This window comes from Mycetomoellerius zeteki, unplaced genomic scaffold, assembly GCF_001594055.1.
Source record: "Mycetomoellerius zeteki isolate Tzet28-1 unplaced genomic scaffold, Tzet1.0 scaffold121, whole genome shotgun sequence".
In the NCBI taxonomy this organism is placed as follows: domain Eukaryota; kingdom Metazoa; phylum Arthropoda; class Insecta; order Hymenoptera; family Formicidae; genus Mycetomoellerius; species Mycetomoellerius zeteki.
Window position 1 is genome coordinate 111,241 of NW_017256136.1, and position 16,206 is coordinate 127,446.

The following is a 16,206-nucleotide window of genomic DNA, read 5'->3' on the forward strand; positions in this document are numbered from 1 at the left end:
CGCACACACACACACGTTCGTTACGTCGGTTAAACTGGTAGAATTGTATTGCCTTCAATTCACAGACTTCTATAAATAGACTGCCAACTTCGCCTCCATGTTTGAAGACAGCGCTGGGCAGCGCCATATTTGAGTTCTCTCACACATGTATAAATTACATGGATTAATTCACGCGATATTCATAGACAGGACGCATACATACGCATATGAGAACTAAAACAAAAACAGCTCGGAATCAGATTTATATCTTTCTATCACATTGAGTCAACAATCTATTTATATAATCTGTGCTTCGATTGAATAATTTCGTAATTTCTAAACACGTTTTCGATCCCGGAACAACGCGACATCTCGGATCGTTATCTCTCTCTCTCTCTCTCTCTCTCTCTCTCTCTCTCTCTCTCTCTCTCTCTCGTGAGATATTCTGTATAATACAAAATGTGGAAAACGAGCGATCGAAGATTTTCGAGGAACGCTTTCGGACGTACGTACGTACGTGCAAGCGAAATCTCATTGCGCGCAAATACATAATTAATCTTTATTTTAAGTATATCAAGGAACGAAGTAGTAACTATGCCCAGGAGAGAGATTACTATAAGGAGAGTACAGGACACGCGCTATTCTGCTCGTGCTACGTATATGGTTCGTGAAGAAATACTTTGGCAGACGTAAGTTGTCTTTGGTCGATCGTCGCCTTTATTTATATCTTGCCGTTGGTGCGCCATGTACGGCGAAATCACGCGATACAAACAGTCTCCTACGCATCAGGAAACGAAAACGTTTGGAACTTCTGGTTGAAGACCTGTCTGAAAGTCAGTATGTGACGAAGAAAAATCCGTGAAACGTGCTCCGATGTTTTCGAAGATGCTTCAAAAGCTCTCCCATCCTAAGCTTCTCTCCATCGTTTCTCCATCAGTGACTCGTTCGACTTGCAAGCTCACTGTCCACTTGCAAGCGTGTTTCTCCCACTCACAGTTTAAAACGTAAAATGGAACACCGTCGATACTGCACTAACGTGAGGAGACGCCCAGTAAAAACGCGCGCTGTATCTGCGAACGCATCAGAGGTGGGACTTGCAGAAGTTCGCGCGTGTTCCCTGTCAAAAGTACCGTCTAGCAGGTAAGGCCGGTCATGAGACTTCAGTGTTCGGCCCTGCGATCAGATCAATCATATGTATTTTCTCAAATTGTAATCATTTTCGATTGTAAATATAATAACAATCTGATATTTTAGATGCGTGATACACGAAGCGCGAGGGACGACACCGATATAAATGAATTTATTCGGACTACATTATCCAAGTGAAGTGATTGCTATTCAGCAATAAGCCGATTAAGGTATTCTGGAGAAACCGAGAGGAAAGTAGATACCTTTTTGAGATTCATTCTTCACGGCTTGAACGTATGCCGTTCATAGCGCTTCGTATTCGCCAACATATTCGATGCGACTGATGTCGTTTATTTGTACCTGGTCAGGAGGATTTCGTGGCAAACTCGTGCAATATGTCACATGCCATCTCGAGATCGTTCCTGGTGATGCCGAGTGCCCTGATCACGGCGTCCTGCGCGAAACCGAGCGCTGTCAGCCTTGTGATATGCTCGACATTGACATTCTCGTACGCCGCTGACTCTGGCTTGGTTACTGGTCCACCACCGCCACTACCACCGCCACCGCCACCCGGCTCATCCCTCGCTCTCATCAGTGCCGTGAGGCGTGCCCTGTTCGCCTCCAGGTTGATGTTCTTTACAACATGTTGACTCGTACCACAGATCACAATTGTGTTCTCATAATGATGGTCTTGACGGATGCCACCCTCCTTACTAGTCTTCGGTGGCCGTGGTGCCGACAAGGGCGGCGGTACGGGAGGCACGTTGTTACTTGGACCTCCAGTTTGACTCGTTGTTGAGCTGGTTGCAGTGACGCGACACGCCTTTTCTGGCAATGTCGGCGGTGGCTGCGATTGTCGTTGCGGGGTGCCTGCCGCGTGGGAACGTCGTGGATGAACCTTCACCGCTGTCGTTGGTGGCACAGGCGGTATCGGCGGCACCGACGACGGCGAAGATGCGCGGTGCAGCATGTCGTATCTTGCCTCTGTGTTAACTGAAAACACTCGACATTTTTATCTTGCCTTCAAAAAATGCCGAACATCACGACTTGACGCGATTTGTGCCTACATTGCAACAAATTGACACTTTCTCTACAATTCTTAATCCGAAAGTAGAGTTACCTGATTTTTTAAAATATAAATGATCATCTGAGATATTTTTTACTCCAGTTAAAATTGCTGTTATTAAGAATATATATATTTTATTGTTTTCCTATTTGTTAGTACTGAGAACATGTGGATTTAATCAAAATTTTCTGATGTGTAAGATATGTAAAGAAATCAAACAAATGTTAAGCAAAATATATATATATATGTTTTTAATAACTATTCTTTACAAACCTTTAAATATGCAACTTCATCGGAAATTCGTAATAAAAAAGCATTACATTAATGAAAATCTTTACTTTTTTAGCAGTTAAATAGCTTAAATAATTAAATAGCTTATTATGATAGTATTTCTAAAAAATAAAGCTTTTCATTAGTAGAACTTTTTTATTACGGGTTTTCAATAAAGTTGTATATATTTACAGGTTCGTAAAAAATAATTATTAAAAAAAATATACGTTAAACAATTAACCATGCAAAATAATATTTTATAACATTTCACATTTTTTTGTCGTTTAAAGTATAAAGATAGGTGATTATTTCCAGATCACACATATTGTCTCATTAAATTTATGTTATTACTTTTTAAAAAATCTGGATGTAATATTAATCTTGAGTTATTATAAATTAAAGAGATTATTTTACAAGATATTATTTAACAAAGCTTATGTTTATAAAAGTATTTTAGTTTGGCAAAAAGAGATGGAACTACGCCACAATTACTTCAGATAAATGTATTGTTTATCTATAGGTATAATATTTTTATTATGATCCGTTACTTTTAAACGATACAGATTAAACATTAAAAATTGTCCTGTGTACCTTTATTATTTTGCTGAGTGTTGTCCGTATAATTTAATATTACTGTGACCGCTGACGGTGGCGGCGGAGCATTTTCCTTCGGCACTGTTAGATGACGTCCGTTTCTGAGGTGATTGTTCGGTGTGGGTGATGGCGAGGGTCTCCTAGGTGGTAAAGGCGGACTTGGAACGATTCTCCGCGGCGGCACCGGCGAATTGGTGGGACTAGAATCATCTTCCTCGTCTGAGTCGTCACATATGAGACCGCAATTGCCATTGCATAGCTCCATTATGTCCTAAAACATCAGCAATAGGAAAAAAAAATGGTTAAACGCTGAATTCCGTCATATGACTCAAACAGTACTTACGTTTATACACACACACACACACACACACACACACACACACGCACAAAGTTACTGAATTAAATAACTTGACAATCCTAATTATCTCTATTATAAATGGAATGATTTAAAAGTTGTTATATAAAAATAACAATTTTAATAGTACGCTATAATTATATTTTACAGATATCTCTGAATCAAATTATCTAAGAGAACAGAATTTAGATCATTCCACTATCAATACAAAAATATCAATCAAAAAGTTCATGCTTTATTTTATATATCACAAAAGAAAATTGCCGGTAAGATGAAACTGACTTTCGTATGAAGAATAAAATAGAAAGAATTTGTGTAAATGTAAGGTCTCAAATCTAGGTAACACGCAATTTAGGTGAGATTGCTTAACGTTTATAAATTACTTTCTTATACAAATGTTTTTAAATCTCTTTTGTAACAATAGTATTATCTCTATTATCAATTTTAAATCATCCTGCATACAACGCTTTATCTTTTCCAGCAACGTTAGATTAGACTATTTCAATTTTTAAATAAGAAGACATGAAAAATTGTGAAAGAACAAGCATGATGATTATGATCATGTGGAGATTCCGCGAGAAATGACAATTATACCACCTATTTTATTTCCAACAGAGAGAATGTATACGATTATTCTCCGCAAGGTGACCTCCTCTAGTTAAATCTTTCTGAAGAGTTCGTCGAAGCAAATAAAGCGATGAATCATCTGCTGCCTTGAAGCTGTAGCGGTCGGTCAATTATTTATACTTTTATCTTTTGCAAAATGTTAGCATTTGAACCGTTGATTCTTTTTACAAGGAAAATAATCCGCTTGCAAAAGAGAGAAGTTGTATAAGTACTGGCTGTGATGGTCTACGAAGATACAAAACAAAACATCTTTTACGCGTAATCATTCAAGAAACAATCTAAATCGCAAAAAGAATCATTTCACTATTTCAATGACAAGTAATTTCTCTGTGGCGTTACTCATCACGCGAGAGGAAAAGTTTTTTCATCACGAATGATGCGGAAATGTCGTCGAATGCCGTTAATCTTTTCTTCCACTCGATGCAACCATCATGAATAAAGTGCGAGTAACGTCACGAGTCAAAAATATGAGCGTAATTACAAAGCGTAGAAGCAGACGGCCATAATGCATATTGTCACTTACCTGTGACTGCGCGCGACTATTGTACGACTTCCTCTCCGTCAGACATGTACATTACCGATTAGTTTAGATCATGCAGCGGGTAGTAGAGCAATGTGACCCCAGTGTGTGGATAACATTATGAAATAAAAGTAAACGATCATGCGAACGATATATAATAAAGTCATCGTATTCTCGTCTGGAGGGTTCTCCCTGTTGCCGGAGGGGCAACTTGGCATCGCCGTAATAACGAAACTAGAGAATCTAGCATAAGGGATGTTGCGTGGCGCATACACGAAGTGCAGAAGTAACTCGAAGTAAATGGCAATACAATTTTATTATAAAAAAATTATTCTGAAGTCCCTAATATTTTACAATGAATAATACGCTTCTCAGTGATCATATGCTAAAGTTACGTTTACGAGAATTGGTCCGATCTTACGCGATACACATACAAGAAGGCTCCGCAATTAGTAATAGCGAACGCTTCTCACCGAATCGCTAATAACTAAAGCGTGAATGGGTTCTATGTGATTGTAATACAATCTAAAATAGCCGGGTAAAGCTTAACAAGGTCTAAACTGACAATCCGCCGATAATTGTGCCAGAGAATCGAATCGATTCCTTGCTTACACCGCAATGGGCTCAGTTGCATGCATTACAAAACTTTACAGATGTCTTGCATTAAAAACATACGTGTGATACCACAGCATTTGATTCAGCGCGCGACGATTGCGGTATATCGAAATCGTCTTTCTTGTCTATTTTTTTTTCTTTCGATACAGTACACATAAATAATAAATTAATATTTTAACGTAAGGAAATAATATATAATAACGCTGAAAACGAACCGTCGTTTCCATAATGATGACGTTGACATGATATTACATTCGAGTCTACCGCCAGCAGGTACACAATACATCTTAACAAGATATATAACGATAGTGAATGGTTTTTCGAGTCGGCTGTTCAGTGCATGCTACTTTGTTTGATCATCGCATATTATTTTTTCTCGTGTCTCTTATTGTGAACGCTTAAAGCTACATTTAAAGACTTAATAGTACATATCTTTTCTTTCAAATATGAGTCATAGAGCTTTCGTTCTTTATAAAATAATCATTTGTTTGTCACAACACTTGAAGATGTAGAAGTGCGGTAAACATTTAAATAGATCTTGTAACTGTTGAAAAATAATGAGATGAAATAAATGATTTAATATGTAATTCGAAATAGATTGTAGTTTGTCAATCGTTAACGACAGTATCATTAATTAACAGTATACTTTAAATAATAAAAATTAAATTTACTAATTTTCACACAATTGTACATAATTAAAATTATTTAGCAGTATGCAAGTAATATCAATTTCTTAGCTTAATCATTCCAAATTTTCGAAAGAAAAATGCTTCTAAATATCGTGCTTGTCCGTTTTGCAATCTATCGAGCAGGTGAAAATTACAAATGCAACTTCAGAGTGTGATTATATTCAAAGTTTTGCTCGTGGAATCCATTCCATTTTGTAGGACTTTTTTGTGCTTCGTATATGTGGATTTATGTATAAATCACATGTAATTATTTATAAACTGTATAATATTATGCATAAATAATATACACAAAGATTTATCACAGGCATCAAAATTGTCTGTATGCATATACTTAAAAAAAAAAGAGCGCTTTTAAAATACGCATATGCACATGCATTATGAATTATGTGAATTGAAAAACTTTTGCGAAATAAGTAAATGTAATCCACTTTGTAATTGGATGCGAAACGATACTGCCTAATACATTTCTCTCCGGAGAATTCCTTATCGAATCTCTTGGCTCAGCGTATGTTAAACAAAATCGTTCGGAAGCTATGATTGCGTATGCACAGTCATAAATAACAGCGAAAATGGGCCCGGCTAGATATAGAATAAGGGACCGGCTTTCAATGAGATACACAAAAAAAGCGAGCCTTACCTGAGAGCTCCCGCGTAACTGATGAAATTTATAATTATTCGATATAGACGATTTCAAAACGTGTTAGTTGCGCGATAGATAAGACTAACCGTTCGGCTAATGATTGAGCAATCACTCCATCGGTTTGTCCGTAATTTTGTAAACATAAAAAAAAAAGGAAAGAACAACGAACTCTATAGAATCATATAGCTATCCTCTTGGTCCCGGAAGAAGAACAATGCAAGTAGTGTCACTGATACGTATTACATGCCTAAAATTACTACCGCGTACCCGCCACGAGGTACGGCATACAATCGTGATGACGAACGTACGAAATGACATGACACGCGTACACGATCGTAGAGATAAACCGCGAGGTCTCGTGTGAAATGTATGAGGCATTCTCGAGAATGAGGCATACTCTCTGCGATGAGGGAGGGATGTTGTTATACATAGAACACATTTAATAATGAAGGTGCTATTCCTAGTCGGATACCTCGGTGTCGGGGTCGAGATCCCGCGTGGGAGTCGATGCATTACTAGCAGACGCCGAATGCGCCCCGGGTCTGTGAGTTCTTCGCGGGTCGAACGGATCTACGACGATCTGCTCGGTGCCTTTAATCTCAGCTCGACAAAACGGACAACCTTGTCCCTCGGAATCCTGTAAACAACCGATACAACGTTAACGGATATATATTTTTTTTTCTCTGCTGTCGTAATGAAATAACGTAAGATATTTTTATCGCAATATGTTATACATCTAGGTGTAAAGTTAAATCGAAATTTAAATTATATAGAAACATTTATTGATCGCTGAGAAGGCAATAAAACACAAGAGGATTATATACTGCTACCTGCCAAGCTGTAAGGCATGGAGTACAGAGAAGATGACCGCAAGGTTCTATCCTTACATCCTTGTCATGCTCGGCGCAGATCTTACACAACTGAAATGTGCTACCCATTTCGCAATATAATTCATATTGTTCCGCCGTCACTTTGATATGCTCCTCTGGTGTTGGTTGCACCGCCCATGTCAAGTCTGGATTTATATTTCGACCGTCCGGATATAAGTAGCTGCAAATCGATCTTCGAATATGTATTCGTGAAATCTTTATGGATGTAAACCTGGATAGGTAAACGCATAAACTAGGCCGGTACTCAACGGTATACTCACAAGCCTTCCCGGTAGCCGTCCAATAACGCTTGGCATAGACTCTTGTTGTGTGGTATAGTTTGTAAAATATCACCGTCAGATGTGACGTAACCAATTGCCCATTGTCCCAGCCTCGTACAACTTAACCGAAATACATAACTCCCAGGCTTGGTAATGCAATATTTTTGCAAACGGGCTTTCACCTCGTCGTACGTAAGGAAAGCCACGTAGCCAGGATGCGTCACAGCCAGAATTTTCCAGTTGCGCAGAAGGGTCGACCACGGTTGAAACAACCTTGAAAGTCGTATAACATGTATAATATATCCAAGATATATTACAAGAATGACCCGGAATCATCGTGACAGAAGCTTGGTAAAGTTAATTATATATAGTTGTCTATAATTTCTTAATACTTACCTTGTGAATACGTCAAATTCAAAGTTGGAGATATAATCATTGCACGTCAAATCTATCGTGGATTTCAGGGCCATTGCTTGCAATCCCGTGCTGATCGGATGAACTTGATTCAATTCGTGTCTGAACACCTTCCACGGTACTAATGTACTGAAAAGAAATTAATGAAAGATAAAAAAATTATTTTCTTTTTTCTTTTTATAGATAATGTTAAATCATCTATAATATATGAATAATTTTTAAATATTAAAAACCTTAAAGTAATGTGTATTACTTTTTATGTCAAATTGGTTTTTACGTATATACTAAATTGCTGCTAAAAGTTTGTCAATTTGTTAAAAACAAAATCAGAAACAAAATTTCAACACAAAATTGGAGTAAAACTGTACTATACGCAAAAGTATACTCTCGCATTCATTTTATAAGACTCTTTTCAGAGAAATTAGTTTTTTTTTTAGTTTTAATGGAAAATTTGAAGGAAAAAGATGAATTTTTTTATACGTTTTAACAGTATGTACAACTATACAGCTTATATATAGGTGTTCTTCGAGTCGATTTCCACAGTTTTTGAGATACTTCCGATGGATTGATAACACAATTTTTAACAAAATTTCTAATAAAGAATTAATTATGTAAGAACAATTTTAAAAATTTGTTCATTTTTTAATAATAAGTCAAAGTTAAATTATGTTTTTTAAATGGCACCATACATTTTTCTTTCTATGTTCTTCATTGTAGTATATAAAAAGAGAAGTTTCTTGATACGGTATCATGTATCATTTTTTTTATTCGATCTCAAGATAATTAAATTAACACAACATAATCCATGAATATATCGTAGATACAGCAGTGAGATGCAAACATAAAACTTTGCAGTTTAGTTGAATCTACACGCGTAACAATTGAAAAGATCTTCTATTCTATTCTATCGAAAAGAATGGAACTTTGTGCTGCGGAAAGTGAGTTTGAACATTTACTTTAATAAATTTATATTGTATAGGTACTTAATTAAAACACTCAATACACGTTCGATAACATCGAATAAACGTACTTCATCTTTTACATGTTTCAATTACTCTTTATGTATTTTAATGACTACTAATTCTGTGTATTTAAACTTTCGTTAGAAACATTTTGTTGTCAATTAATCGGAAATATCTCCAAAATTGTGGCGATTGAAGGAATACTTTGTATATCACTTCCTTACTTCAAAGTTAAAAAATAACAACTAAAAAAATCTGATTTTCAAGTTAAATTAACATTGCTCAATCATCAAAAGTGAATTAACTTAATTTCATTAAAAAATTGTCAAAATTATTATAATTAAAAAAGAGTGATTAAAAAAAACATTACAATCCAAAAAGAGTGATTTTAAAAAAATCATAAGAATTGTGTGTGTGTGTGTGTGTGTGTGTGTGTGTGTGTGTGTGTGTGTGTGTGTGTGTGTCACAACCCAAAAAAGGTGATTTTTTTTTAAAGGTTGTAAAACAAAAATATTAAACAAAAAAGACGGGCAATTAAGAAGAAGTTCAGCTTTAAAACAAGGTATAATAGTTGACGATGCTACCAATATAATCTTAAAACATAGTAGTGAAAGATGTCATTCGAAAAGCAGCATTTAAAGCATTATTTTTTTTTCACATTTCAACTGAAGAAAAATGCCGGCTAAGAAAATGATTTGCCTTAAGTGAAAATGCTCTGTCTTATAGTACGTGTAAAAAGTGGTTTTAAAAGTTTCGGGATGGCAATTTCAATCTCTAAAATGAAGAACGCCCTGGACAACAACAAAAAATTGTAGGTCCCATATGCTTGTGGCAATTATTGAATAACCAGCGCACCACAAGCATGTATAAAAGTATAACACAGGTCAGAGGCCTAACGTAAGAAGAAGAAGAAAAAGAAGAAGAAGAAGAACATATTTTTGTTAAAAAGACCGAAAATTAAGTTGTACATCTAACATATTAACTTTAATCTCGGTTTAATTTATTTTTTTTTTAAATTTTTTCTAATTCTTAGAACTAGAAAAAGAATGAAAAATTAGTTGAACCGAGAAAATTAAATTACATTGGTTATAGAAATGAGTATATGACCGTTTCTATCAATATAGTTTAATTTAAATTTCAGTTCAATTAACTCTTCATCCTTTTCTCTAGTTTTAAGAATTAGAAAAAGATAAAGAGTAAATTGAACTAAAATTAAAGTTAATCTACATTGGTAGAAACAGGCATTAGAAGAATAAGTTCAATCGAGATTAAAATTAATAAAAATTTGTAAGTCTACAACTGACAGAAATGAGCATGATTAAAGTTAAGAGAAATTTGGTCAAATTCGAAGGTTTCGAAATGCCTTGATCCGCCACTGACGTCCAGGTACTTGCGCACTGACGCACATGCGCGTTAAAAACCGTTCGCGTGACGCGTCTCCGACAGTCCGACATGACACGATGATCAGTACAAAATAGCGACTCCCAGCGATTGGTTCGTGTGACATCTTCGGCGCTTATTCGAAGCTCGTTTTTTTGCGTTTCTCAGCGGTAAGGGATATAACTCGATCCGTCTTGATGGCACGCGAGGTTTGATCGGTGTGGTGCGTTTCGAGAATCGTCGGAAAATCTCGTAGAAATATCATCGAGACATCAGGCGTAAAATTAGGCGTAGATTCTTCGCTAGGCGCATTCATCGATCGATTATCCCCGCGAGGTTGAACCGGTACACGATAGATGGCCACGATCGCGAAATCCGTAGAGTTCCTATAATAACTTGTAAAAACTCTAGAATTCTCCGCACGTGCACGATGTCGATACTCACAATTACATCCGAATCACACAATTAGGGATGAAAGAATAAATTTATTCAAATAACCGATTTAAAAAAAAAGATCTTTTTATAATATATCTCAAAAATATGAATGATCCATTCATTTGTAATTTTCTTCTATATATGTATGTATGTATATATATATATATAGCTGATTAATTTTTAACTGACAAAATGTAAAGGTGACTTTGATCAAAGTTTTATTTTCTTAACTTAATTGATGATTAGCTCATCAATGTTTATAGCAAATTTTTAACTAATATATTGTACACTTTGTCATTTTTAATCTATTCTCTCTTTTCATTCTAAATTAAGTAAAAAAAAATAGCAATTTTGTTCTGATTGACAAAATGTTAATATTTTTTTTATTAAAACTCGATTAAATTAATCGCAGTTTGATCGCGGTTTGAATTTCACCCTATAGGCTTTAAATATAATGAATAAGAAATAGAGTTAAACAGACAGAATTAGAAACAGGAAATATATTTCAACATATAGAAAACCATGCTTCAATCCACAATAGATGAATAAAGATGAGTATATTCGCCATATATTCTAGAGGAATAAAATTTAATAATATCAAATGAAAAATCGATATAGGGATTAATTGAATTTAAGAACATCGGTAAATTAATTGATTTCTTAACAATATAAACAACAATCAATATCGATTAATCAATGAGAATTTTTTTTACTCATCCTTAGTTGAGGATATGTAACATTAGTGTGACTTTTGACAGGATAAATTAAATTTGGACGTAACAATATGACTTTGCAATCAAATAGAATCCTGCTCCGATTTTTATTATAGGAAAATATATCCAGCCATATCCCTAAGTGTTTCGATACTAAATATTGTATTATACGTATATTAAAAGAGACAAAAGTTCTTAATTTGAATATTGAATCAGAACGGAATATAGTAGTAGGAATATGCAGGTATATACAGGCTGGCCCATGTAAAGTGTTACAAGCTATTATCTCTGAAAGTGTGTGTCAAATGACAAATATGTTCAGACAAAAATTTTATGACTTTGAGAAGAGCGTAAGACATAAGGTGGTACCATTTGTTTGACCTTGGGTGGCGTTGTCAAAGTGAGAGCAAGGCCACTTTGAATTTTTTAAATGGAACCCCCATTTTTTTATTAAATTTTCTTGTAGCTTACCTCAAGAGCTTTTCAAAACACTATAATAAAATATTTTTTCATTAAGTTAATTTTTCGAGTTATAAGGCTCAAAAGAGCCTTACAGTACAGTCGGTATTAGCATTACGCAAGTTGTCCGACCGACGGTTAAAACCTCTTGAATGTTGTTTAGGATTATGTCCTGGATAACATTTTATCAAGATCAAGGCCATTGGAGGTTGTACCTGTTACTAGTATTTTCATTTTTACGTAAAAATGAAAATACTAGTAACAGGTACAACCTCCAATGGCCTTGATCTTGATAAAATGTTATCCAGGACATAATCCTAAACAACATTCAAGAGGTTTTAGCCGTCGGTCGGACACCTTGTGTAATGCTAATGCCGACAATATTGTAACTTTCAAGCCTCATAACTCGAAAAGTACTTAATGAAAATGAACTTAATTATAGTGTTTTGGAAAGCTCTCCAGGTAAGCTACAAGAATATGTAATGAAAAATGGGGAGTTCCATTTAAAAAATTCAAAGTGGCCTTGCTCTCACTTTGACAACGCTACCCAAGGTCAAACAAATGGTACCATCTTATGCTCTCCTCAAAGTCATAAAACTTTTGTCTGAACATATTAGTCGTTTGACACACACTTTTAGAGATAATAGCTTGTAATACTTTACATGGGCCACCCTGTACATATAGCTATAGAAATCTTCATTGTAAATTCAGTAGATGACAAATGTCCACTGTTCAATGTTTTACCGTCGATCTATCCCTATTGTCTCATTTTACATAGAGGAATTGCACAGTCATTTTGTTTCAATGGTAACTCGTACGTCCATTCAGACACAATCGTACCGTTTTACGATTTGCTTACATACCACGACGGTTTTATGCAATATTTCCAAACCCGATCATTACGTTATACGACGAATTATTTAGCCTAATTGTTTGGTAAAATCGCTAACGGAATCAAAAACTTTTGTTACAATTACTTACAATTTATTATGGTGATGTGTATCTATACAGTGTATCCCGAAATTCGAGGACAATATTATTACAGTGTCTCACTATAAATGCTCACTATAAATGCTCACTATAAAATCTTACTATAAATGCTTTGAAGCGTTTGATTGATCAATTAAACGAAAGAATTTTACGAATTGACCAGTCAAAAACGGCATTTTTAGAGCATTTGTAACATCGTATTGGCCATATTCTAGATTTTAGTTTTCAAGAGGAGCTAACCTTACTTCGATGTTATGATATATATGTAATAGGCGATACAGATAATACTACATATATGCGTTCTGATTGGTCTTGATTGCTCCATAGTAATGGCGGCGATTTATCGATTTTTCGATTATTTATCGACCGTGCTTATCGCCTCTCTGATTTATCTAGGACTCTAACCGACACGAAACAAAACATGTCTTATAAGTTAGCGGAACAATGTGAGCAGCATCAATCCAAACTAATATTTTTATTTGTTGCTCATTTGTTGCTAAAAAGTTGTCAAAGAAATAAATTTACTCTGCAGGACTGCGTTCAGGAATTATGGCTAGATAACTTCTCTTAAAAAATGATGTTTCGCTAACTTATTTTTTACTGGTACTTTACTCTTGTTCCGCTAGCGCGCTGAGGTTTTTTATTGTTAGGTATAACCTACGAAATAAGTATAAATAACAATGAAAAAGTGCGCTAGCGGAACCAGAATAAAGTACTAGTAAAACATTTGTTCCTCGCTTAAAATTGGCACTGAGATATCGTCTGAATTTCTTGCACGCTGAGGTTTTTCGTTGTTATTTATATTTATTTCGTAGTTAATGGATTCAAAATTAGGATATTTCGACAGCAACAAATTAGCAACAAATTCCTACGTTATTTTTACGTAGATCGGCTTTGTTATATGTATCCGTATTGTTCCGCTAACTTAATCTTCCTTTAGCGCGGAACATCATTTTTTAAGAGAACCTGCAGAGCAACAAATAGAAATATTAGCTCATTTTGTTCCGCTAGCTTATAAGACGTAAACAAAACATTGCCACTGTACTGTAGGATTGGCCAAACTTTAAACATTTATATTTACAAAACTACAATACTTTGCGGAAAAAAAATGGAATGCACTTTCATCATTTAATTTTTCACGAAGTTTTACGCTGTAATAATCACGCTTCAAAGCATTCATAGTAAGATTTTATAGTGAGCATTTATAGTGAGCATTTATAGTGAGACACTGTAATAATATTGTCCTCGAATTTCGGGACACCCTATATACACAGATACGAATCCTTCATTTTATTTATCTTTGTAATTACATGTTTACAACTAATTAAAAAATCTCATAGTTTGTACAAACATTCTTGTATATGTTTACATGTATTTTGAATAACAACCGTTCTCTACTTTGAATATGAAACATCAAAGCTCGAATTTTTTATTTGTAAATTTTGCCATTTTTATATTTTTTAACGTAATATAATTTAATGATAAGAAACATTTTTGTCAATGAATTTTTGTGAATTTCGCTGCCTTCATATTCTTATAATGTATAATTCAATAATTAAATATAAATTCACATAAATGCTATTTCTCAATTATAATTTTTTCGTATAGAACTGAACAATTGTGAGAGAAAACTATAAATTGCGAGATAAAGTTCCCGAATTCTTTTTGTTAAAGGGAGATTGAACTCGTAATACTATTCCTTCCCCCTCCCCCTTTCTTGTATCGGCAGTTTTAGGAGCGGGGCCCTGACACACCGGAAATGCGCATTATAAAATTCATCGTACCCGCCGGATTCGTGTACTTAACCCGAAATTTCGCAGGCACGTATTTTGATAATTGCTCTTTTCACCCCTCTCATCGTCACATCATTTCCCCTATAGCTAACGATAAACATTAATTTGGTGATTATACATAATTACTGTCGAAATGACCTTTTTGTAAAAATTACTAGGCTTGAACTTGAGAGAGAGATGAAAGATTTTCCATAATATTTTATTCAACTCGATCACCTCAATAACCTTTAATTCGTAATAGCTTGGAGTGTGCTGCTCTCGATATTTCATCTTGATTCATATATAAGTACATATTTCATCTTGATTAAACCTGCAATTAAGAATATTATAAAATTCTATTTTATTTTATTGGATATCGCTTCATTCTGTCGATTTGTACTTTCGTGATGCTTTAGCGTGAAAAAAACCTATAACATCGAAAGCGAGTTTTAGATATAGCAAAATTAAGCATCTAAAAGCATGATTATTATTATTTTATCGACATATTTTTAATCTATTAATTAACATGAATACAAATCACATTTCAATTCTCTTAAAATATCGAGCATTTCCTTCTGTAAAAGTTAGGTTGTTTCAATGTTTCAAAATTATTTACTAGTTTACACAAAGAAAAACTAAACATGAAGTATTTGCTATCCTTGTTTCAATGAACGCAACTACGACTAATGATGTAGAAAATAAATTAACATCAGATTGTGAAAAATTAAAAAAATACAGTAATTAACAGTATTTGTCATTCGCAAAGCGCAAAGCCGATATCTATCTGCCACATTGAAAACTTTCAATGCTTCCACCGATTGCAGTTGTAGCAGCGATGAGCGGAAACAAGGATTACAAATCGGCTATGTCGATTTATGACTTCACGGCGAACTCCATCAGGGGAGAGGAAATCTCTTTGTCCAAGTAAGCATAAACCCGACCGCGTAAAGTTACGTTGTGGAAAAGATGTAATATCATCTCTTGTTGGTTTAGATACAAAGATCACGTGTGCTTGATCGTAAACGTCGCCTCGAAATGCGGCCTCACAGCAACGAATTACAAAGAACTGAACGAACTGTACGACGAGTATGCTGAATCTAAAGGTAACTTCTCACATTACGGGGAAATTGAAAGCTATTCTATATTGCGAAGTAATAGTAATAAAGTAGATTCTTTTCATTATTTGGCAGGATTACGAATTCTAGCGTTTCCTTGTAACCAATTCAGTGGTCAAGAGCCGGGGAACAGCGAGGAGATTTGCAGTTTTGCCGATCGCCAGAAAGTAATTTTTCTCTTTATTCATAATCTTTTGCAAATATAAATATTTGAGTGAAAAAATAGCGTTTTATTCTATTTGACTAAAAAACTTGACTAACTACAAAATTTGCTATTGCAATATGTATATATATAATATATATATATATATATATATATACACATACACATGT

The 16,206-nt window shown here is 34.8% G+C and overlaps 2 protein-coding genes across 8 annotated transcripts in view; one reads left to right on the forward strand and one right to left on the reverse strand.

Annotated features, from left to right (window-relative positions):
- Nucleotides 1-16,206, reverse strand: part of Cbl (E3 ubiquitin-protein ligase CBL) — a 47,442-nt gene that overhangs the window by 318 nt on the left and 30,918 nt on the right. The window contains exons 2-9 of one of the 5 annotated variants that reach the window (XM_018461343.1): nucleotides 8,030-8,176; nucleotides 7,634-7,906; nucleotides 7,314-7,533; nucleotides 6,956-7,120; nucleotides 4,543-4,569; nucleotides 3,035-3,308; nucleotides 1,468-2,100; nucleotides 674-1,152 (exon numbers count right to left, since the gene is read on the reverse strand). In XM_018461343.1, the coding sequence (XP_018316845.1) occupies nucleotides 1,472-2,100; nucleotides 3,035-3,308; nucleotides 4,543-4,569; nucleotides 6,956-7,120; nucleotides 7,314-7,533; nucleotides 7,634-7,906; nucleotides 8,030-8,176 (1,735 nt within the window). In that variant the 3' untranslated portion in view covers nucleotides 674-1,152; nucleotides 1,468-1,471. Of the gene's footprint in view, nucleotides 1-673; nucleotides 1,153-1,467; nucleotides 2,101-3,034; nucleotides 3,309-4,542; nucleotides 4,570-6,306; nucleotides 7,121-7,310; nucleotides 7,534-7,633; nucleotides 7,907-8,029; nucleotides 8,177-16,206 lie in introns of those variants that run through there. The other 4 variants (XM_018461342.1, XM_018461345.1, XM_018461344.1 and 1 more) reach the window with 4 other exon arrangements.
- Nucleotides 10,462-16,206, forward strand: part of LOC108731176 (glutathione peroxidase-like 1) — a 7,626-nt gene continuing 1,881 nt past the window's right edge. Inside the window, exons 1-5 of one of the 3 annotated variants that reach the window (XM_018461347.1) lie at nucleotides 10,467-10,559; nucleotides 14,716-14,806; nucleotides 15,583-15,682; nucleotides 15,752-15,861; nucleotides 15,949-16,040. In XM_018461347.1, the coding sequence (XP_018316849.1) occupies nucleotides 14,746-14,806; nucleotides 15,583-15,682; nucleotides 15,752-15,861; nucleotides 15,949-16,040 (363 nt within the window). In that variant the 5' untranslated portion in view covers nucleotides 10,467-10,559; nucleotides 14,716-14,745. Of the gene's footprint in view, nucleotides 10,560-14,660; nucleotides 14,807-15,582; nucleotides 15,683-15,751; nucleotides 15,862-15,948; nucleotides 16,041-16,206 lie in introns of all 3 variants that reach the window. The other 2 variants (XM_018461346.1, XM_018461348.1) reach the window with 2 other exon arrangements.